The sequence below is a fragment of the Phaethon lepturus genome, unplaced genomic scaffold, assembly GCF_000687285.1.
Source record: "Phaethon lepturus isolate BGI_N335 unplaced genomic scaffold, ASM68728v1 scaffold22212, whole genome shotgun sequence".
Taxonomy (NCBI): domain Eukaryota; kingdom Metazoa; phylum Chordata; class Aves; order Phaethontiformes; family Phaethontidae; genus Phaethon; species Phaethon lepturus.
This window is the reverse complement of record NW_010521887.1, coordinates 48,198-71,770: the sequence shown is the minus strand read 5'-3', so window position 1 is coordinate 71,770 and position 23,573 is coordinate 48,198. Positions and strand designations below refer to the sequence as shown.

The following is a 23,573-nucleotide window of genomic DNA, read 5'->3' as shown; positions in this document are numbered from 1 at the left end:
TATGCTTTAGAAATACATTTAGGCAAAAGAGGAGTGTACCTAGGGGAGTACACTAATACGTTGAAGTACCAGATACCTCTGGTACAAAATGTAGAGGAAGAGGGCAATACATGAGTATTCTCACTTAGAAATTTTGAAGAAAGCAGATCCATCCTGAAACTGTAAGAAGTGATGAGGTAACAAAAGAGTCTATTGCACCGATGAAGGTTTTTGTTTTTTGTTTTTTCCACATTGAAAATTTATCTTATAGCCAAAGAATATATGTGAGTATATTGAGATTCTTCAAGTTCACGTGACCATGTCTTTGGGCTCCAAAAGTCACTCTTGTTTGCAATTTCTTATGCTCCTTGAAAAATAGATTTCTCTGTTTCTTCTGGAATGGGTGTCTGGAGATCTCCTGGGCCTAGACATCTGTTTTAGCCATCTAGGGATTATAAGGTCATGTCAGGAACATGTCCACCCTTTTACTGGAAAGTACAATTGGGATTGAACCGGCCTCCTTATCCTTTCCTCGGCACTGCCAGGCCAGTATCTGTATAGAAAAGTCTTGTTTGCTTTCCACTGAGCTATGACAGGAATGATCAATGACATGACAGAGGTAAAATATGGAGAACATGCAGAAAATACAGTCAAAGTGCCTCTTCTCTGCTAATATCTGCTGAACACTGCATTTGGCATTCTCACATTAGTGGGTGATGTTTATGTACTTTCTGAGAGTTGGAGAAAGTTTTCAGCTTTTCCTTTGATTCCCTAACAGTTGCCTTCCCGCCCCGCCCCGCCTTGAACTCTCTCTAATTTTCCTTTCCTCTGATTGCCTTAGACTATGAATATGAAAGTCAAAATATGTTTTGATTTTTGTCTTATTTTTTTTCTCTTCCTTGTACCAGCTTCTTTGTCTGGCGCATTCACTCCAAGTGCCTGGAATTCCTCTGGCCACAGGGAAGCAGCAGGACTGTCTTTTGTATCTAGTAACCATAGCTACTGGTTTGGAGTGTGAAGCAATTATGGTGGCTTTGTATTGTGCAGAAGGAAGGCCCATTGCATATACGGTGCTGCTCAGTATGTGGCTGCCAGAGAGCTGGCATGTTTCTGGGGATTTCTGCTGTTTGACCATTGCACTGATATCTTTGCACTCTTGGGTAAAGCTCTTTTCTGGAACAGTGATTTACTGAGAATGTTGCTTTGTTTTGGAGTGCAGGTGGATGACACATCTTGGTAGAGCCAGCAAAGCTCAAGCGAAGCACTGATTTCCATAGTCTTTCCACCTGCTCATATTTTGCAAGGAGAATTCTGCCAGATTTTAACTGTAGTGAATGGTGGTGTTAATGTAGCACTTGTAGAATTTCAAGGCCATAAGGAAATGCCTTTTCTCGCCCCTGTGAGGCACATGACTACTTTTATTTGTAATTGGCTGAGTCTAAATGTTATAGAAGCACAGAGTGGCTAAGTTACTTGTTGAACATTTTTGTGAAAGTTCTGATTATCCACATGGCCTGTTGCAAGATGTAACCATAAGACCGTCCTGTAGCCAGATCCACACTATCTTCAACTGTTGAAAATAAACTCCAGAGGGACAATGGTACAGACTCTGCATGTGACTCCGGTTTTACTGCTGCTGTCTGTGTAATGGGCAGAATAGCTCTCAGCCTAACTTGCGTTGCGTTCTAAAGGAGATTCTGGAGGGCAGAACTGAGTGTCTACTCATTTCTGTTCCCACAACTCTAGCCAGCAGTGAGCACAATAATTCACATACCTCTGGCCTGGAAAATGCTTTGGACGCCTGTTGAGAGAGAACATGTGCAGACAAACCTTTTTTCTGGCAGTTTGCTATCTGCTTTAATGCAAGCTCTTGAGATTAGCTCAGACATACGGACAGTTTAAATCTTTCTTACTTCAAAACATGGAAACAAAAAAATACAATCTTTTCAGCTGTTTTGTTGGTTGTCAGTATATTTAAATAAGAATTGGAAATTAAAGCTTGTGACTCAATCTGATTAACTGAATACACAGGAAACCCCCTGTCTCAGTGTTTGATCTGTGGAAATGGCTGAGAGATCAGAGAATGTGTAAACCATGAAGGTCAGCTTGGAGGAGTGTTTATTAAGGGAAAATACTGGGGTGTCATAAGCACAGAAGATCAAAGAGTTACTGTGGCAATATAAGCAATACTATCATAAAACATGGATTTATAGCTCCTGTCTTTCTGCAAGTTCTAGAAGCATGATAATGGAGTTACATCTTCAAATCTGCATTAAAACAGTGAACAGATAATGAAAACAAGCTAGCTGACTACTTGCTCTGTGTTAAGAGTAAGTTTAATTCCCTGAAGTGGTATTTCTGATTAATGCTGTTAATGCCTCTGACCATAATATTGGCACTACTCAGCCCTGTGGATCGCTGCCCTGTGTTTTGCACCATTCAGCAATTCACTGGGCAAGCTGGGTGGGAGAGAGCCAGGAATCAGCATTCTGCTTCTTTGAGGGGGTAAATATGCTGCATATTTAACAAGGGGAAACTGAGACACATCTTCTTATGCCTGTCTTAATGAAAGTCTAGTGGTCTAGGCCTTTATAAATTCTTTACAAATATTTTACACTAGTAGACTATGTACATATCTCTGTCATGAAAAAGCTCTGTCACATCAAAAACCTAACATGCAAATGTGGTCTGGAACTTGCTGGTCTCCCATAACAAAGAAAAAATAACCTAAGTAGTACGCTGGGAAGTGATGAACGCACAATATCCATCTAAAACTTTGGATAGGAAAAATTACAATCTTAACCATGTGCAGGGACTTCACTAGAGGTTTTTAAATTAGTATCCAAACTGGTAGTTGGCTAAGATACTGGGCTTATGTACTTGATCTACCAAAACTCTACAAGATAGATCAAAGCCATGAACAATAAGGCTCCTCTTAAAGTGACTCTTCTAAAAGGTGCTATAGGCATTGCTAGGATCCCTAGTGTCTCGCTGGGCCATTTATTCAGTATTGTCTTAGAGGTGCTACGTACTGATTGCCAACATTGCTTTTTGATTATCTAATCTTTATTTTGAGGGTTTTTTTGTCATAGTGTCATCTTTTGCTATACAGAGACCGTCAGATCTGATAAACTGTTAATCCAAAGTGATAATGGTGATGTTTCGATTTAGCAAGCAGATAGTATCTCAGCCTGTGCTTTCAGTGAAGTATAATTTCTCCCTTTTATACTATTTGTGCAACAATAAAAAAAAATTAAATAGTTGCTATGGAAAAATGGAGAGGGAGAACTTGACTCTGGGCACCAGGATCTTGAGGGGAATTAAATATACTTGATCCTAATGGTGACATCACCTGAGCATGCGACCAGGAAATTCAAACGAGCTGATGGGAAGTGGTTGGCGTGAGAGGGAGCAGCTGGTAGGTGGGAGTAAGCTAGTTCAACAGAGCTGCTCCTGATGGCTGGCAGAGGTAGTGAGCTGCTGCAGCTCGGGGGCTTAGTAGTTGTGATCAAACATTGGTGTTTTGGAAATTTTCCCATGCTCACATCGGATTTTCTGATGTTGAATAGAAAACCCCACTGTTAATGCAGCTGTCAAAAGATGCCTGTTACCATGTTAAACGGGACAGGAATCCAGGTTATGGAATATTTTAAGCTAGGTGAAAAATCAGTGCCAATTATTAGCATTTTGTGAGCTTGTCAGTAGTCTCAGAGAATTTCAGGGTCTTGTTTACTGATGCTAGTATTACTAGGAGCAGGTGCTTTGTTCAGATCTGGGAAGAAAGGGCTTAATCTCTCTGTGTCAAGAAGGAAATTGGGCTTGTAAAACAATGGGATACATAAAGCCACCTAAAAAGACCTCATACATTCTCTGGGCAAGTAGACTGAAGGTACTTCCTAAAGAAGGATTTTATTTTATTCTGCCATTACCTTCCATAGCAGATATGCTATCCTTCCAAAGTTAGTAAGGGTGGGGGGAGAGAGGATGAACAGCACGAAAACCTCTTTTCAGGCCTGCCCAGTCATCCTTCCCGGTGTGTGGATCCTGGGAAACAGGCCATAGTGTGTACCCTTTCACTAATCCTTTACACTGACCAGGATAGGAAAAGATTAGCAGTGGTCAGCAGGGATTTACTAATATAAGCACATGCCTTCCTGTTGTCATGGAGACATAGCTCTTACCATTCCTTTATGCAGAGTTTATATGGTAGTTGTGTTACTCTGATACTTGAGGTGGAGGGTGATCAGCAGGAGCACAGCCTGACTGGTAAGAATTGCATCAGGCTGGGGTTTTGAGCATTCACGGTTTAGGCACTTGAAGATTCCTCTAGCTCTATTATTGTGGTGCAGCTGGGGGCTGCTGCTGGGAAGCCTGCTGTTCTCACCTCTTGGTTGTAAATTGTCTTTTTTCCAGTGGTTGTAGTGAGCAGGGCGGGCCAAATACACCTGAAGGAAGCCTCTTTCTCCACAAGCCTGCAGTGCCCTTTTGTAAAAGAAGATAGTAATAGGGAGCCAGATTTAAAATAGCATGGAAGTCAAGGAACTCAACAACAAATCTGTGCACAAAAGGTACTTAATACATCATGAATGGACCATAATTTTGGCACCATTTATTGTAAGCATGAAGAACCCTTTTCCAAAAGTGTATCATTAAGACAAGAGGAGAATATGCCTGAGTCCTGTCTGTTGCAACTTGTTTAACAGAAAACAAAAGTGCTACACTAGGAAATGCAGTGTGTAAACTCTTTTCTCCTTCACAGTAATAGGTCCTTGAAGAGAAGAGTGCACATTCCCTTACTCTGCTCAGTTCATTTTGTGGGGAAACACTTTTGGGCATATGTGTAGCCTGGTTACCTCTTAAAAGCATTGCAACTTCAGCCTGGTGTGTTACATCCTCTGCTTTTCTGCCTTTTTTTAATCTGGACTGTGGGTAATGTGAGTTGTGCTGACTTTCTGGGAGAGAGAAGCTGAAAGGATGAGACAAGTTGGGCCTATGCTGACTTGACTCTCATCCTTTTGTCATCCTTTTGTCATCCTTTTGTCTCAGCCCCAATTCTGATAGACCCAAAGATAGGAAAGGCACAATTCTTTTTATCGTTAATGTTCCCTTAATTAGTCTGGGTAAAGTGCCCAATCTGGCATCCTATGTGACTTTAGAGCCTACCTTCCCCTTCTAGGTATTCTCTGCTTCCTGAGGTGATTCAGGCATCTAGGAAGGATCAAAGCCACAGCTGGAATGTGTAAGATTGGGCAAGTTTTCAGAGCCTGGAACTTCTTGAAATATAGTTCATATTGTCAGCGTCAATCCAGAAATAAAATATAGTCTTTTCTTTGATTGTCTTTCCTTTTGCTAGATAGTTGTAATATTTATATTATGTGCTGAAATAAAATATCTCCATGTTACGGAGACTAGAAAAAACTAACTTTCTAATTCTGTAGTTCCTCTAACGTAAAGTACTAAAGGTTTCAAATAATTTCATCTTACAGGACCCTTGTGAAAATATATACTTGTAACTATTTTTTAAGTTGGGCAAATGGATAGACAAGGTGTAAGTGGCTCACCTAAGCTCACACAAAGTTTTTGCCAGGCCAGAAAATAGTATTATGGCATCCTGACTCTTCTGGCCTTTGCGTCTGTGATTATGAGCATTTTGCTGAGAGATCGTACAGAGGAGATAGCGAAAAGATGAAAATATACTCTGAGTGCAGTGCACATGCATGAACAGGTATTCAGAGATGGGTATTTTCAGTAAGTACCACAGAGACTGCTTACGATTTTTTTTGTGCCTGTGAAAGTTACGTTGTTTCATTTGAATAACACATAGTGTACAATTAAAACAAACAAACAAACAAACAAAAACCCCACAAAAAAACAACATGAATCACTTGTCAAAATTGTCCTTCAGTACGCAGGAAACAAGGTAATCTCGGAGTTGATAACCCCAATGCCTGCCACTTCCTTGCTGGAATTTTAAGTGACCATTAAGAGCACCTTTAAGGTAGTTAGCAGTGAAGCAGGGTGAGGGTAGAGAAACTTCAGGTGCCATGTGCATGGATTGAGTGACAATTAAGGGGACCTTGGGAATCGATGCTTTAAGCTGCTAATAGTCAAGTGAGAGAGGGGTTCATGAAGATGTGGCACTGAGCATCTTCCATGAGGTCGGGTGTATACCCAGCTTGAGGGCATCCATCCTCTATCATATTTTCCCAAGACTTTGAAAGAATCAAACTTGTGAAAAGCAAAACCAATAAAATAGAAGCCAGTGAGTAATGCTAAGGCAGCATCTCACAGGCAGTGAAGTAATAAAATCACTGAAGCTCCTTGTCCTGTATATTGTCTTAACAACTCATAATTGGTGTCTAATAAAACCTTCTGCCAGCAGTGCTAACATAATGTCAGGATGGAGAGGGGAGGCTGTGAAAGAAGTTACTTTAATGCAACCATATTGTGGGGGAAATTACCACCAAGATTTCACAACATGTGTGAGATACTGCAGAACAGACAAAGTTGAGGGGGTTGGTTTGTTTTTTGAAGAAAAAGACAGAAACCTTGCTACAGCTCTTTGAGAACCTCCTCCTCCCGCACTGTCTTTATCAGTTCCCACAACTCTCTCTGCCAGTGCAGTGCAAGAGCATCTTGTCCCGGTTTACTGAGGTAAGAGATCCCTCAGGATTCTCTGGGAGAGAGACAGTGAAGTATTACCAGGGGATCTTGGGTTGCCGAGCATCTCATTAATTTCTGATTTCTCTTTTTATGGCTAGAAAACTTGCTGTTGCAACTACCCTTTGACAGGATCATTTAGTAAAGGTATAAAATTATTAAAGTCAATTATTAAAACAAAGCCTGGTAATGCAGCTTGTTTACCTTAAAGTGATAGAAAAGGTCACAAACCTCATCTTTTAGGGAAAACCTTTGTCAGCTACCTTTAAAGTGTAAAACCAGACCTGTCCTGACAGAGCTCAATGAATGCTATTTATGCAACTCTGTTAGCCTTTGAAGTTCCTCCTAATCCACCCCTAAATGCCTGGAACATATTCTTCAAAGAAACTGTAGTCTTCTCCAGTTTCATTTCAGAGTAGAGTTACAGGATGGTATGACTATAAGATTATTTTTTTAATGTTTTTTCACTTACAAACATCACTGATTCGTATTCTTCTCGTAAAGGAAATGTAAAGGAAATGTAAAGGAAAAACTCTGAATGTTGTTAATCCAGCAACAACTACTTCTGTGGAAAACTGTAAGCTCTAGTCATTCAATGACTTCTTTGATCTGATTCATCACTTTAATGAATAGCATAGTCTGAATTACATGTTTTCATGGCTGGTGTATTGTGCAGCGGGAAAAGATAATTTATTCATTATGCTTGTTAGCATTTTGTGCATATTCATATGCTATTCATATTCATACAATAATCTATTCCAAAACTGAGAGGAATTATTGTATGCCCTAGATCTGATGGATGGAGTTAACAAAACCAGAGCTAAAAACATCATACATGTTCTTTGTCAACCTAGGTGGTAGTCTTTGATGCTTGTTTAGTGCACTGAATTCTTGCAGACTCTGCGTTTAACTTCCTGGCCATGTCACAAATGGTGTCCTCACTTCTCACTGCTGAAATCCCCCTTTCTGACATCACTGTAACAAATTCTGTTTTGAATTAGTGTCTCATCTGTAGCGAATTATTTAGCCAGGAGTTTAGCACTGCCACTAAATGAATATTGGGGTTATACTATATTTACTTTGAGGCATGTTTTGTCCTTGGGAAATGTTCCAGTATTAATATAGATGTGCTATATACAGGGGAGTATATGATATAATCTTGGAGTTAGCGTTGTTAATATGCCTGTAACCTCTACTGAGTAGGGCAAACACATGGGTAATTTTCTGCAATCTGCAGTTCATAGAATAATTTGAAGTTACTTAGAGATTACTTAATTTCTTGTGACATCAGTTGCAGTTGTCTTAGCCTGCTCCATGCATGCCTTATAAGCAGCGCTGTGTTACTTCAGGATGTTTGTTCCAAAAAAGGAACATTTTCCTCCAAAATGAGGACCTGCTGAAGTCATCACTTTTAGACATAACTAAAGTAACATTTGGCCCCAGAAAGTAGCTCAAACTAGTGCAGGAACAATGCAGGAATTCAACCTTTCTCTATGCAGTCCTGTATATAACTAGTTATTCACCACAGATTATGAGTACACGTAACTAGTTAACCACTGCTATTGTTCATGATCTTAGTGAGCTTAGAGGAGGTTGGAATTCTCCCTATTACTTCACTGCTGTTCTTTGGTAAACCAAGAGGGCCTTTTGACTTTTTAGTGAAGCTTTGACTTTTAGTGAAGCTACTACTTGACTTGGTATCTGTCTGTAGTTCAGCCCTGTTGTGTCTACAAGTTTGTGTGTGACTATGGGGCCATATATTTGTCACCAAATCGTTTTGTCATGGACAGACATTAATGACTAATACAGATTATTGAGCACTGTGGTCATATTAAATCTCAAAATAGAGAAGGTACAAAAAGGTATGTCTGTTGTGAAAGAACTTTGGAAAAGGCAGGAAGTAGCAAAGGGATTTGATGTTTAATCTTTATTTGCAAGAAGCATTTAGACTGTCTACTTAAAATGGAAGCAGAAAACTATGCATGTAGCCTTGGAAATTACTTCAGCCTGTCTACACTAGAAGTGCTTGGTGATTCTGTTGAAATGTGAATTTCTTTGCTGATGGAGTCTGCTGCAAATGGGAGAAGTCGTTCTGAATGTGCAGTGGACTTGGTCTCTCTCTTTTTTTATCACAGACTGTGCTCCTGGCCTGTGGAAAGTGCAGGCTGGGACTGGTTACTCATTAAACGTACAAAGGCTCATATCTCCTGCCCAGTAAAGCCCTTTTCCGAATAGTTTCCTGGGCTCCCAGTCTAATTGCTACAGAGATTCCAGGCAGGTTCCGTCATCCTTGTTTTCTGCCTGACTTGGAATCTGAGAATAAAAGGGTTGATGGCAGAATAATGAGATTGCTGGACAGTGCAATGCTCAGCAACTCTCCCCGGCATCACATGAGAGAGGAAGGGAGGGGTGGGCCATAGAGATGATGCTGGGAAGAGAAAGGGCTGTCTAAATCCCTGAGCACCCTTCCCTCCCCCATCAACACAGCCTCTTAAAAGAAAAGTTGGAAACACTACAGTCCTTTGGTGGGAGGAATTGGGGGAGGTCAGGGCAGGGGCAGGCTTTTGTAAACCAAAGTCCCTATAAATCCCTTTCAGGCCCTGAAGCCGGATGCCTCCACCTTCAGGTACAAAGAGACTGAGGACCTGACGGGGCAGTGAGTTGATAGAAAACCACCGGCACAGATTAACTACTAGGTGTGTAGAAGGTGCACCAGAGCAAGACAAACACGACCAAAAATGGGCTGGGATAATGGTGGCGTGAATGAGAGAATATGTAACGTCAGCTGAGAAGTGATGCTGTGGTGTGTGATCCTGGCGAATCCTTAGCGTGGGGCATGGCATGTTAAGTTGTCCTTTCTCAACGAGCAGTAATGCAGAGAGGGCCAAGGGTGGTGGTAAGCTGTGGGTAGTGTCTGAGCTGTGCAGGCCTCTGGCCATTTGAGTAACTGCCTGCTCTCCACCTGCAGTTGTGGTTTCCCAGAGACATTCCTGTCACTAGCTGGCCCACAGTCACATACAGAAGGCAGCAAAAAGGGCAAAGAGCTGCTTACACAATGGCATCTAAAAGCAAGGTTAAATGCTAGTGATTGCTTGACTTTCAATGCTAGGCAAAGTCAGGATTGTCTTAGCAGAAGCAGTAGCTATTTCTCAGTTACCATTTGCTATTTCACGAGCTTTAGCTCTGCTTTGTGGTCATTTTTCATAGACATTTCCAAAACATCTGCTGTATAGTTGCTTGCAGATTTACTTCCAAGTTTGGATGTTTCATAGCACTTATGCAGCAATCGATCTGAGGTATCTCTACCCCACAGCTTATCTCCTATGTATCCTTGAATGGAGCGGAACAAAAAACTGTGATATCAGAAAGCCACAGCGGGATGAGGGGCTAGTGACTGCTGCCTTTGTGAAGGGAGAAGTTCTCTGCTTGCATTGCCTTTGTCACTTTATAGTATTTTTGGGTTTTTTTTTCCTCTTTGGAAAGTATATAATTGTGTCATTGAGTCCAGGGCATATATCCTAATTCTAATACCAAGGCAACTATCTCCTGTCCCTTGGGCTGTTCTGCCCTTTGACCAAATTGTTTCACAAAGTGAATTTGAAGTTTCTTTTGGAAAAGAAACGAGGATTCCTCCTATTCTTCTGTTCTGCTCCATTGACAAATATCTAAATTGAATACTTAACTTGTTTTTTACATCATGTACCCTGCATAATTTCATTTACATGAATTAAATTTGCAGTCCCATGGGCATGTCCCACCACCTTTCTGGATAGTGGAATTGCTTTAATGGGGTAAGAGCCTTTTAAACACTGCCATTTTTGGGAGAGCAAGGCATTGTGGCTGGGTGTGAATAAATTGATCACATCCAAATGCTCACAGATTTAGGGGAATCTGATCTCAATATTACTTCCTGGTATCTGGATGTTCGACTGATGTTTTGGCTCGGCAGATAATGAGTTTGGATTTAAAATGCCATCAGTACAGTGAATCTCATCAGTCTCTGTTCGTCCGTGCTGTTCTCATAGCACCTAAAAATTTCCCGCTGTGTAAATATACAGGTCTAACCTGTGGGGAGAGGATGCCTGGCCAATGATTATCAAACTTTGAGCTGCTCCCTATCATCAGAGACTGTGTGAAATGTGCCAGTTGGAGTTTGGATTGGACTGTTTATGGCAGCATCTTCAAATCACTAGTGGATTAGCTGAGAAAAAATTGTATCCCCAGAAGGAGCAGCTGGGACATTAAGAGCCACAGCCAATATCTTAAAACATACTGTTTGCCTCTGTGGATTTCAAAGCAAAAGTCTTGTGCCCTACCAGTGAAGGCGGTCATTGAATTTTACACAAAGTTCATTTTGTGAATGGATTTAAGGTATTATGTTTCACTGCTCTCAAAGTGACTCAGGGATGAATAAGCCCAAGTAAAATGGTTGGTTTGTGAGTTCCTCCTAAAAAGCAGGCATCTAGTCACCTGATTTAGCAAGAAATTCCTGATTGCCGTCACATGAAGGCATGTTGTGTTGTCTTCTTTATAGTAAATGTTTGATTCTCCAGCATCCTTCTCAGCTAAGGGCTACAATAGCCCCTTGCAGTGTGGAATTTAGGTGGGCAATCTCTGCGATGTATGTGGTGATTGTCAGAAGAACTTTCTTCTTTAGGGCAATGAATGCTGACTAACAGAAAGTCTCTTTTCTCAACAGGAACTTCGCACTCTGAAAACGATAGCAGCTGTTCATCATCCCCATGTGAAAATGGTGGGAGCTGTAAGGATTTGGAAGTGGGTTACCAGTGCGCCTGCCCCGTGGAGCCTGTAGCCTACATGGGCGTAAACTGTGAACTCCTCTATGATGCGTGCATTAAACATGAGTGTCCTGCCCATAGCATCTGCAGCAGGACTCCAGGACTCCTGGAGTATGAATGCATCTGTATGCCTGGCTTTACAGGTATTGACTGTAGCATTAATATTAACGAGTGTGAGAGCAACCCTTGTAAAGACCCTCGTTTTGAATGTGTAGATAGTATAAATGGATACACCTGTACATGCCAAACAGGACTGAATGGAGAGGGGTGCCAAACAGAAAGCGCTGTGTGCTCTAGCCACCCCTGCCTAAATAACGGGACATGTGTCGAGGGTCCTGGGGACTATACCTGCATCTGCCAGCCTGGCTTCACCGGGGCCAACTGCCGAGACAACATCGATGAGTGCGCCTCCCAGCCCTGCCAGAACGGAGCCATCTGCCGCGACAGGGTGAATGAGTATAGCTGTTTCTGTGTGCCTGGGTTCCAGGGCTACAACTGTGAAATAGACATCAACGAGTGTGCCTCCCGGCCCTGTCGGAACAACGGCACCTGCCTGAATGAGATGGACCGCTATTTGTGCAAGTGCGTCCCCGGCTACACAGGTACCTTTTGGGCTCATGTACTAGCTGGGTGGTTGGGTTGCATCTCACTGTTCAGGAAGTTCCACAATTTGCCTGTTGCCAACGTGTTTTGTAGTGTTAGTAGCTGTCCTGAGAAATTGTTGTTTTACAGTTACGGAACTGAATCTCTGTTGCATGACTGATATTTCTGGAGTGTTTGGTATTGTGTGTGAATAAACGTGTAGGGCTGCTTCTTGCGGCTTCCAGGCAATACCTGAGGCTTTGATTTCCACGGATGGTGTGGATGTTGAGAGACATGGATCTAAGAGTGGAAGTGGGTGGACTGTCTGAGACTTGAGTACTAGATATGAAGTAGATGCGATTAGCTCTCAGTATGAAATTAAGGGAGATACACAAGAAAAGAGATTTATTATCAGGAAATATATACTTAGTGTTTCCAGATATAGCCTACCTCTACCTATCTGGCCTGTAGTTCTTGTCCTGTCCTGCAGGATTTCTGAGACGAGTCGTCTTTTTGGAATAAAGTGGCTTTTAGTTGGAGATTTCTTTTCCAATTCTTTCATGCCCAGCCAATGTTTTTTTGGCATAGTGACATAAGTATCTCGTTTTGTGCATCTGTGCTAGTGGTGACTCAGAGAGTAATCTACACCTGTGAGTTATCTGTGAGGGAGGCAGTGGGGGGGGTTCTCCTTTCTCCAGCCATGCTTATCAGAGTGGAATGCAATTGTGCTGCGCCCATGTCTGCCTGGTACCACCTAGCACATGAACTTTCTCAGCCTTCCTCGTTGTCACAGACTGAAGTGTTTAAAGGGTTAGGTTGCTGTGAAGGAATGCTGCTGATTGCCAGTGGAATGAGGAGAAGTTACAACATCAGGAATGCAGTCCCTGATGCTGACTCACTCTCTGATAAAAACAAACAGCGATAAAGGAGAAAAAAAAGCAGAATTTCGGTGTAGGCCTTAAGATTACTACTGATTTTGAGTATCAAGAATAATTCTGTCTTTGCAAATCAGTTTCTTTTTTATCTTTATGCTGAATCCTCAGTTCAGGATTGTGGATTCCCCTGCCAAGGAAGTGATAAAATGACCCAGGCATCTGGAGGAGCTTGTTTGCTCCAGGTTACTGTGATGTCAAATATGAAGCTTTGCCCTATAGATGTAGTGCTTCATCCGGAGGTTCTAGCACCATTGGCTAACAAGACCGGGTTGTTTGCTGGTGCTTGCAGCTGGAATTTGGGTGAAGGAAGTTTTGCGTGGGTATTGAAGGGTTTGAGCCAGCAGATTAGGGGGCCCACATTCCGTCAGGATTAGGATGGCCATGTCCACTATGTGGTGAGCCTTTGCCAAGAAAGGGCGATTAGATGGATTGGCAGGTGCCACTGTAATAACTAAGGTTTGGAGGTGATGCCAGGCCATGGACAACTCAGAGGTGGAATATAACTGGTAGGATAGTTGCACAGAAGTTGCGCAAAGGCCTTATTCTGTCAGGGAAAGTTGAGACTTTGGACCAAAAATAACTTGCTGTTATTCTTGACTAGTAGTATTGGTGCTAACACCTAATTTTTAATAGCTTTTCATAATAAAATTACTTACTAATATCTAGTATCACTGTAATTAGCGTTTTGCACTGCTTTAATGCTTTTTTCCTAGGTATCTCAAAGCAAATTACAAATATTATTTAAACAAATGGAACAATGTTTTGGAGAAACAGGTAGAGATCACTTTTCCCACACCCAAAATGCAACTGCTTCTGATGTAGAACACTGGATCTGATTAATAGCAACGCAACACAAGTGAACAGTACCATGTCTAAAACTGTAAGAGCTATATTGTATATAAAAGTTTAAATACCACTGTCTAACAGTGTGATTCTTCTCTTCCCATCCCTGTCCTCCCTGTCCTCAAAGGATCCCAAACCAAAACAGCTATCAGTAGATTTTTACGAACTGTATCTAAGATCAAGATTTTATGGCTTACTCAAAAAATGGATGCAATTTGTGAAGTGATGACTGATTGGCTACTTCAGCAAACTGGAATGAAAGAGGCTAAAGTTTCACAAATACTGGAAACTGTTTTTAACTTTAATAGAAGACTAAAATCCAAAAGACTAGACAAAATAATTTTGTTTGCAAATAAAAATGAAAGGTCCTTAATTTGTAAGAATCACGTGCTGTTCATGAGCTCCCAGTATTCTTAGGGCAGAATTAGAACAGATCAGTTAGCCAGTTTGGGTTGATAACATGGCTTTTGTGATTCCAACTCAGAAGTCTGGGTAGCACAGATCTACTTTCCTGGATTTGTAATGCAGATATTTCTCTGTTTTATAACAAAGGTGTGAACTGTGATGCTGAAATAGATGAATGTGATTCAGACCCTTGCCAGAATGGGGCCTTGTGCAGTGATCATGTTGGGTTCTACACCTGCACCTGTGCACCAGGTTACCAAGGAATCCGGTGTGAGGTGGACATCAATGAATGTGTAAGCCAACCATGCCAGCACAATGGGACATGTCATGACCTCATTAACAGGTGAGAAATCAGTGCTGTTTGGGCAAGTTGATACCAGGACTGATCTGAAGGTCTACTTAGTGTAACCTGTGAAAATTAGAGTAGAAATCTGTGGGGGATTTAGTGTTTTGTACATCCCAGTGGTCCCAGTGGCAGTAACTGAGCGTGATTTATGGCAATAACCAAGAAGGCCACTCCCAACAGCAGAACTTCTAGGGTGCTTAAAGGAAGGTAGGAAAAGATTCCTGTTACTGCTTCCAGCTGACATATCAGATACAAAGGGAAGTGATTTGCAGAGCGTGTACAGCAAAGACAACTGCTGAGAGCATACCTGTGTGTCTGAACATACCTTTTCACAGGTATGGTGTGAACTCAGAGGCTGCTGAAGGTTGTCTGCTCTGTCATTAGTGTGGCCTGTTCGTGCAGATGGAACTGTCTTTTTTCTTCTGCCCCACAGATGGGTATGAGGACTGACAGCTTAGCTCCGTTCGCTCTTTCCTTATACTGGGCTTTGCGGTCAAATTAAGAGCTTATGCATTGCTCTGTTTTGCTACCCCACAGCTACCGTTGTGACTGCAGTGACACAGGCTTCGAGGGGGACCACTGTGAGCTGGATATCCTGGAGTGTGCCTCTGAACCCTGTCTGAACAGTGCCACATGCATGGAGGGAATCAAAAACTACAGCTGTGCCTGCTGGCCAGGTAGGTTAGAAATCTGTTTTGCTATGCTGGCCTGTAGGCACACTGCAATGGCGAGCACATGCTAAATTGCCGTGTTGAAGAAGTAAAGAATTAATGATCATACTGCATGGTCCAGTGTGATTTTTTTTTTTTTTTTAATTTTTTTTAGTTGTCTAAACACTGGAGCTGCCACTGCTGCCCTCTACAAACCATCCCAAAATCCAATTGCCATGATTGCTGGGAAAGGCACTCTGATTGTCGGCTATAATATTGTCTTTCTCTTTTCTGCCTTTTTCCATTATGTGTTTTTCTATCATGAGGTAGAGCTTTCCTGCAAACTAATTTTTTGGCTCCTGCGTTTGACATAGTGGAGAAAGTGGAGGACCCTGGGACTCACTACTAGATGAGCTGCAGTGTCTTCTGGGTCTTTTTCTCACCTTCAAGGCAGCCACAATATCTGGGAGACTAGTTCCAGCGAAGTTGTATGTGATGTTGACACTGATGTCTCCTGGCAGGTTACACAGGGCAGCACTGTGAAGAGGATGTGGATGAGTGTGCGACAGGTCCCTGTCACAATGGAGGTGTATGCTTTGAGCGGTCCAACCAAGCCTATTATGGAACACGACCTGACTTCCCCAGTAATTTCAGCTATAGCCAAGCAGCTGGTTTCGTTTGTTGGTGCCAGCCAGGCTTTGCAGGTGAGCTATGCAGTAAATGTTCATTCTGTCTGCACCTGATAGATGCTGCATGGTTTGAGTAGATAGGAATGGAGCAATGTTATCTGTGCAACAGAAGTCACTTAACGACTGGTACTTCAGAGGGGACAGCAGCCTGATGCATCAGGAATGTGCTTCTGTTCACGTACTGTATGAATATATTGCAGACAGCTGTCTGAATGTCATTCTCTGTCCAGCAAGCCTGTCTTGAGGCTGAGGCAACAGCCTGTGCACTTTCCAAGTGCTTTGAATGCCCTCTGGCTATACAGATGCCAAGGGGGTTTCTCTCTGTCAGTCTCTCATGCATATGGCAGAATTCATCCCTGCAGGATATCTGTGAAATTCCTCACCAGAGGAAACTAATTCTCTGGAGTCCCAGATAACTGTTCTAGGTGTTTCCTTGATACCCTTATGACAGCAGCTATATCATCAGAGTGCAAAGGAGAAGGGGGGGTTCTTAGTATCTTGCTCTTGGAGCAAGAAGCTCTGTGGATGTTCAACTGAAATATCACCCTTTCCTTGCTTTATAGATATGCATAAAAGGCTAGATTTAACAGCTGGGGAAATTCCCTTGTAGGAGGGGTTAAACCATAATACTTTATTCTCTTTTTGAGAGAAAAATGAGAGTTTGCACAGATGGGAGTGCTTCAGAAGTTATGATCCTGCCACTGCTCCCTTTCATGACACCGGAAAATCATTTGATCTTTCCATACTTCATTTTCCTTAATTGTTTAAGTGATAGTATCTATTTGCCAGAGTGTCTGGAGAGATATGCTATAGTTCAAGAAATTCTTTTGCATTTTTAGATGACAGAAAAGAAGTGTAAAAAATTATGAATGCAGTTGTCATCCAGAGTCTTTTCTTCACTGATGCATGTGTGCACTTAACATGTCTATTTGTGTTTTCACTTTAAAGGAGAGACCTGCTTTACTAACATTGATGAGTGCCAGTCCCAGCCGTGTCAGAATGGAGGGCTCTGTGTGGACCTTATTAATGGCTTTGTCTGTCATTGCCTACCAGGTTTTTCAGGTAATGTTGGTGAAAGGGGGTGGCTGGAATCAGGTCCTTCTGCATTAACTCATGCTGAACTGCTGCATTACTGCCTGGCTGCAGGACTGCATTCCAGCGCTGGGTAGCCCAGGCTGCTGAGCAGGACTGAGATGACCTGTGCAGTAGTGGTGCAGCGGGATGTCTGCCGTTCAGGGCTCGAATGCCGTGGGAAAGCTATGTGATTTTCGTCAAGTAAGTTGATAGGCTATGAACTAGATTTTGTCTAGGGGATCTGTATCCTGGAGTGAAAGTTCACTGGGAGAACTGTGGGGTTTTTATACACGTACTATGAAGGTGGACAAAACCAGCCTCAAAAATAAAAAACAAAAGGGATGCTTAACATTCTAGTTGTCACAACCTACTGACTGTAGCAGATTGGACCACTAGCACATAAAGCATCTGTAAAACATCTCCATTCCCTAACACCCCTGGATGATAAGAGCCAGTGATTTTTCGCTGAAGGCAGTAATCTGCTATGTTAGGAGGTCAAAAGGTCTTTGTGATGTGAGCAAATGAAACCTTCTTTGTTTACAAGGGAATGGGGAGTCTGGATTCTTACACAAATGCCCTGCTTGACCCTACTGGGTCTCGGTTTTCTAGCTGAGAAACTGGGGGGTAGTCAATATTGCACATCAACTCTGCTGGGAAGCTACGCTGCTAACTGATACTAAATCTCATCTTCATTTAAAATATTCGTTCTCAGTCTTCTGCATCTTTAAATTCCATGTGTACTCTCTGTTTTGAGCAATTTAACACCAAAAAGTAGTTTATAAGAAAGGTCATCCTCAGCACAATCTTGTATTTATGTATTTTTGAGGTGGATGTAACCTTTCCGCAGTGTTCCTAGGCTGCCATCTCGTGGGAAAAAGAAAAAACTTGAAGCCAGAAGAAAACCTTGTCCTTTAACTTCTTGGAACAGCAGGTAGCAGCATTCCAGAGACTGTCTTAGGCTTTTATTGCATGGGAAAGTTTTCTGTTTTCTTTTTGTGGTCATAGTGATTGAGCTATGTTGGTGTAACTCTGTCCCTCTCTTTCCTGAGAAGACCCATTACACATGTACTTTCACTCCCAAAATCTCAAACCAAGTCCTAGTTAACATCGTCTGTAACTGGACTGAATTCTTTGTGGGGTTTTCTGGCCTATCTAGTTTGCTTTGGTCTCCTAATTTAGGTTAGGCCAAGAAAAATTTGCTTTTGTAGGTGAGGTCTTTTGAAAATAGGCTTTTATGTAAGCTCTTTATTGCTACTTTCTTGGGCAGTTACAATGCTGTACTTATGAACTGAGATCTGGTCCAAAGAGATGGTTTAAAGTTTATCCTGCTTGTCAGAATTCCCACTCACATATGTGCCCCGTTCCCTTTTCCTCCTTCAGTGCCCCAGCACCCTCACAGCGTTCAGAATTTCATTGTGCTTTGCCAGACTGCAGATCTGTTTAATCCTTTCCAATTCTTAGTGTGCTCATGGGTAGAAAAGCTGACAGAAACACAGGATGATGGGCAAAGGAGTGCTAGAGTTCATTCTGTTGCATCAAATTTGGGTTCATTAGTACTTGAAGGGGATTAGAAGCAGGTTGCTCTTCTGGATATTGCTTTTGGTAAAGGACTTTGTCTCAGCTGAGGTAGTTCTGACACATTAACACAGTGAAAGGCTGGGAGCAGTCTGTGAGATCAGTGAGTGCATGTGGAGGAGTGAAGCTGACAGGGAAATAATAGCAATTAATCTCCCCTCCTTTGTCAATTAATCCCAGTACAGTCATGCTGGGTAAACAGCTTATTACTTCATATTAGGATCACAGAACAACTTTGTGAAGCTTCCCATAATGTTTCTGTTCAAAACACATTTCTGTGGCAGCTTAGATCTGCCATGAACTTGGGTTTAAGCTGCCTCCGCTGATTAAAGTGAACTTGCTACTCTGATGAAGAATGCTTTCTTGGGGCGGCAGGGGGTTCTTTCTGTATTTTTTTTCTTCAGTCTAAGGAATTTGGGGAGTGTTGGGATAACAATGTGAGTCAGGATAAATTCTTCTGTTGCAAATTAACTGCCTCAGTGCTGTCTCAGGCTACAGCAGTGCAAGGAGATGAACCGTCTCTCTCTGAAGTGTAGTTGTTGCATAAGTGGTGCCTCATTCCTGAAACAACTGCATAATAGATCCTGAATAGTCTGTTCAGTGTGTCAGTTTGTGCTGTAGTAGAGGATATACCCTGAGAGAGCGTAAGAAGTACGAATCAAAAGACTGCATGGGCACTAAATGAAGTGAGGAGGAGAGTGAATCTTGCATGGTCTTGGAAATTGTCAACTGCGGTCAAGAGAAAAAGCATATTAGAAAAAGTCTGTCTTTCAGGAAAAAAAACCCCACAATGAATTCTTTATTCATAGGAATAGTTTCTGTCCATCATGTATGTACCCAGCAATAGTTTAGGCCAGGGCATGAAAAAGACAGGTACCTCCATTTGGAATGGGAACCAATTTTTAACCTGCAAAAATATAATCACTTAAGTAGCATTTGGCTCATTCATTCTTTAAAAACTTCTAAATAGCCTGAGTGCTCCCACTCATATCACTCATATTTCCACTCCTGCTAAAGTTGTCTTTACAAAGGCAGTGTCCTAAAACACCATGCTGTGGCACTGGTCAGCCTGAATGAGAGGGGAAGAGCACCATCATTTCAATTGCAGACATCCCTTGGCAGTGGCACCTTGTGATCATGGTAAAATTCTGAGTGTTTTTGCCCATGGCTGAGGAATGCTTCTACTTTCATGAGAAATCAGAAGATGATGTGGTGGTAAATTTGGGAGAGATTGTGATTGTGAATGTGCCTCAATATAATTGGAGTGCTTATTGACCGTTTTACTTTGTTCAGCCATAATGTCTTTGTCAATTGTCCTTAAAAAGTCGGATACCTTCTGTGTAGCTAGCTATACATGGTTACTCTGTAGAAGTGCTAGCCCAGATCAAATAGGCCTGAATTCCTGGGTCGTGGGTCATGAAATAAATGGGAGATGCTTCTTCCTTCTACCCACCTTTGGACAGATTTAAATTTTTTTTGTGCAGGTATTTCCTGATGTCAGATTGGTTTTAGAGATATAGCCTCCACAGAAAGGGCAGCTAAAAGGTTAAGATAGTAAAGAGATTAGAGGACTCTTACCACTTCAACAGAATCCCTTTTGGTAAATATAGCTGAAAGGAGTTAGTGAACGCTTTGTGAGACACCCCCCCCTTGCTTCCCTCGTATTCCACATTGCATCTCCCTTCTGGATCATAGTTAATCAGACCTTTTGACTTTCCTGTTATCTGATCAGAATGTTGCAAGAGCGTACGCTTCGGTCTAGATCCTGCTTGTGTCTAGGTGTCAGGTGAGTTTTGACCAAAATGACCTCTGAGACTCTGATGCTTGTGACTGCACAATCTGTTTTGAACTAGCCCTTTGCATAGGTTTTCTGACTACAGACAGCCTGAGATATGCCAGCTCACAATGGTTAAAGACTTGAGAGGATTATTGGTGGTGGAGCAACTCTGATGAATTAAATTTGACTTCCTTACTAACGAAAATGGGTGAAGCCCAGCTTAATGTCATCTTTAGAATCAGGCCAGGCAAGTACTTGGGCAGAGCAGTGTCCCAGAGAGACAGAAGCATTCTCCTGTGCGTAGGTATGGTGAGATGGCTGTCTTCTAATGGTGTCTACCAGGAGAGACGACTTCAAGATGCCAGATATTAGACTAGCTTCAGTGAGTTGATTTTCACACAAAATGCTTATCAGCAATGTTTATTATTTTCAGTGATAATGGATTTGCTTGCCAGGAGGCCACCGCTTGCAGTATGTGAACTGCCGTGTACACTTCAGCAGACCAAAGTTTCCTTCCCTTTTTCCCTCTTTCTCCTTTTCCCTTTCCTTTCCTTAAGGGAAGGCTAACTCTTGAGACTAGGATGGGTGTCTCTGAAGCCTGGAAAAAAATGTCTACATTTCTGGGACTCTTTTAGCACAGTGAGGAAGTTGTTAATCTTGATCTAAAGAACCTGTGTGAAATTTCCAAATTTCTATCCAAAGTTCACACTCCATTTTGTGACGTTTTTCTCCTAAGAACGCTCTGACGTATTTCGTGTTCTTTACCTTGACCTGCTCCAAGAAATTTTACAAATTAATAGGAACAAAATAATTCTCTGTATTTAAACCCCGTGACTGAATCTTGTAACTTGCATGATTGCCAGTGTGTAAGAATGGGGAATTAAGACCTCTAGAACATGAATCATCTGATCTTTTTAATTTCTTTAGAATCTTTCAGTTTCCCATAACCTAAGCAGTTACTCCTCAGTTGTGTGTAGTTTAAAACAGATGTTCAGTCATCCACCATTTTGGCTTATAAGAGATCTTATTTAAGTATTTTATCTTGCATATGTATGTACTATTTAGAATTGTCATGACTCTGTATTTCTCCATCCTCGCTCTGTCTGAGAGAATCCTTGTCTATATAATAGCCTTAAATTGATCATGGGAAAAGAAGCAATCACAGTTTCTAATTAGCAGTATTTCATTTTTTTGAATTCATTTCAGTTTTTGAAAAGATTTAGTAACTAGTAGGGGATCAGAATCTGTGCTGACTTATGCTACATGGATTCGGGTTCAATATGTTTCCAGTCGGCAGAATACAGACAGACTCCGTGTGTGTGTCTATGTAAATATATACATGTGTGTCTATAAATTAAAATATGGATATTTTTAAAGGGATTTAAGATTCTCCAGTCTTCACAGTTATACTTTATTGTTGCAGTGGGCGGTTGAATGGGCGCTATCCACTTGTTTTCTCTTGAACAGTGAAGGAAGGGTCATACTAGCTAATACAGCTGGTATTTAAAATCTGTGCTAGAGTAGGTCTATGTGTGCATAGGACCCAGATGTGACTATCTGAGACGTTTTGACTCCAAACAAACACTCACCATGTCCCTCCCACTTAAAATATCTGTAAAATTGACTGGCATGTTTGGATTGAGTGAAGAAAGTAAAATAGCTACAAGAGTTGTTGGAATGCTTTCTTTTAATATCTTAAAGGGATACTGCTAATGCGGATTCCAGACTCTAACATGTGGGAGTTTTTGTTTGCTTGGACCTGACATTGATACTAACAGAGACTCCAAGTTCGGGGAAAAGCTCCCAGATAACACTTCTTCATATAAAAAAGAACTTTACCCGGGTTCCTTTAAACACGATCGTACAATTCTGCTTCCAGGAACTTTACAATATGAAAGTAACCACATATAAAAAAAAACCCACAAAACAACCAAAACAGAACCACAGAGAAAAAAATGAGATTGCAACAACTAATTTTATAAGGTTGCTAATGAGGAAAGAAATGAGGAAACTGCATGAAGTGCTGGTCCCTGATTAAGTCACTTTGGAAGTACAGCAGGGCTCAGGCTGCACTCTGCTTTTGGAACTCTCCTTATTTGTATGGTTTGGGTATTACACAGTGGTGGAAATGCAGCTTTTTGGCTTAGCCTATAAAAAGAAAAATCCATATTTTGGCCTTATTTACGGAGTTTGGCAGATTCACTTGGGAGGTGGCAAGGGCAAGGGATTGTCTCTTGACTTCCTACCATAGGAGCTAATGCTGTGGATGCTGCAGGGTATTACTGTAATGCACTGAGTGAGGATACACTGTGAGTACACATTCTTCATGTCAGCACTGACAGAGGCCAGCTGGGGAGGTTTAGAGCAGGGCTGGATTAGATCTCACTACAGCGCAGGTCTCTTCTATATTGGCTAGTTTCATCTCCAATCCCTTTTTGTCTGACTGGCATCAGGGAGCGCTTACACACATTCTGCCGTTTCAGTCCAGCCTTTTTTGTCATTCCTCCCCCACCATTCACCCCCCCTTTTTTTTTTCCCTTTACTGTCACAAATGTGCACAAGGAGTCGGCCATGAAATCTGTGCTGATTGGCGTGATCCTGAAGGGAATTTTTCTGCTAGCAGGTAATGAGATCTATACAGTAATTGCAATGTGTCCTGAATGTTTTTGTGCCTGCCCAGGGCAGGGAGCTGGTTGTGCGATTAGCGGTAGCTGGAGGCACGAGAAGGAACAAGAATTGACTAGAAAGAAAGAATGTTTTTATTTTGAAGAGACCTGAAGTTTTGTTTTGGAAACTTTAGGGCAAGGAATTTCCTTGTTGCCGCAAGACGAATGCAGAGCCGTCCGCATGCTCCGTGTGCATCTTTGCTACCGCTCTGCCTTGCTCTGTGGGAATCAGATCTGGGGTGTTCCAAGGCGTGGGTCCTTGTTTGGTGCTCGGATGTACTGTCTAAACACACAGATGTGTCCCTGTTACTTCTGTGAAACATTGGTTTTCCTTTTTACAGATGTTTTTGCAATTTTCCCTTTTCCTTTAATGATTTAAAACTCCTTTATTGAGCAGTAGGTTTTGTTTTAACTCAGAGGACAAACCCTTTACTGGCTTATGCACTTCTCCATCTCCTCCCCCACCGTCTCCTTGAGTAGTAGTGCACGGTGGGAGAGAGGTCAAAGCAGTATGTTGCCATGGAAATGGCAGTAATTGTGCAAATATAATTGTGTCGGGGTCCGCTTGTTGCAGCTAATTCTCTCTCTCTCCA

The 23,573-nt window shown here is 41.9% G+C and overlaps 1 protein-coding gene across 1 annotated transcript in view; it reads left to right on the top strand.

Moving 5' to 3' along the window:
• The window catches only part of LOC104616601 (protein crumbs homolog 2-like), a 40,192-nt gene that overhangs the window by 574 nt on the left and 16,045 nt on the right, over positions 1–23,573 (top strand). The window contains exons 2-6 of the mRNA XM_010281658.1: positions 11,339–12,040; positions 14,351–14,546; positions 15,087–15,226; positions 15,721–15,903; positions 16,837–16,950. Coding sequence (XP_010279960.1) covers positions 11,339–12,040; positions 14,351–14,546; positions 15,087–15,226; positions 15,721–15,903; positions 16,837–16,950 — 1,335 coding nt within the window. The remainder of the gene's footprint in view (positions 1–11,338; positions 12,041–14,350; positions 14,547–15,086; positions 15,227–15,720; positions 15,904–16,836; positions 16,951–23,573) is intronic.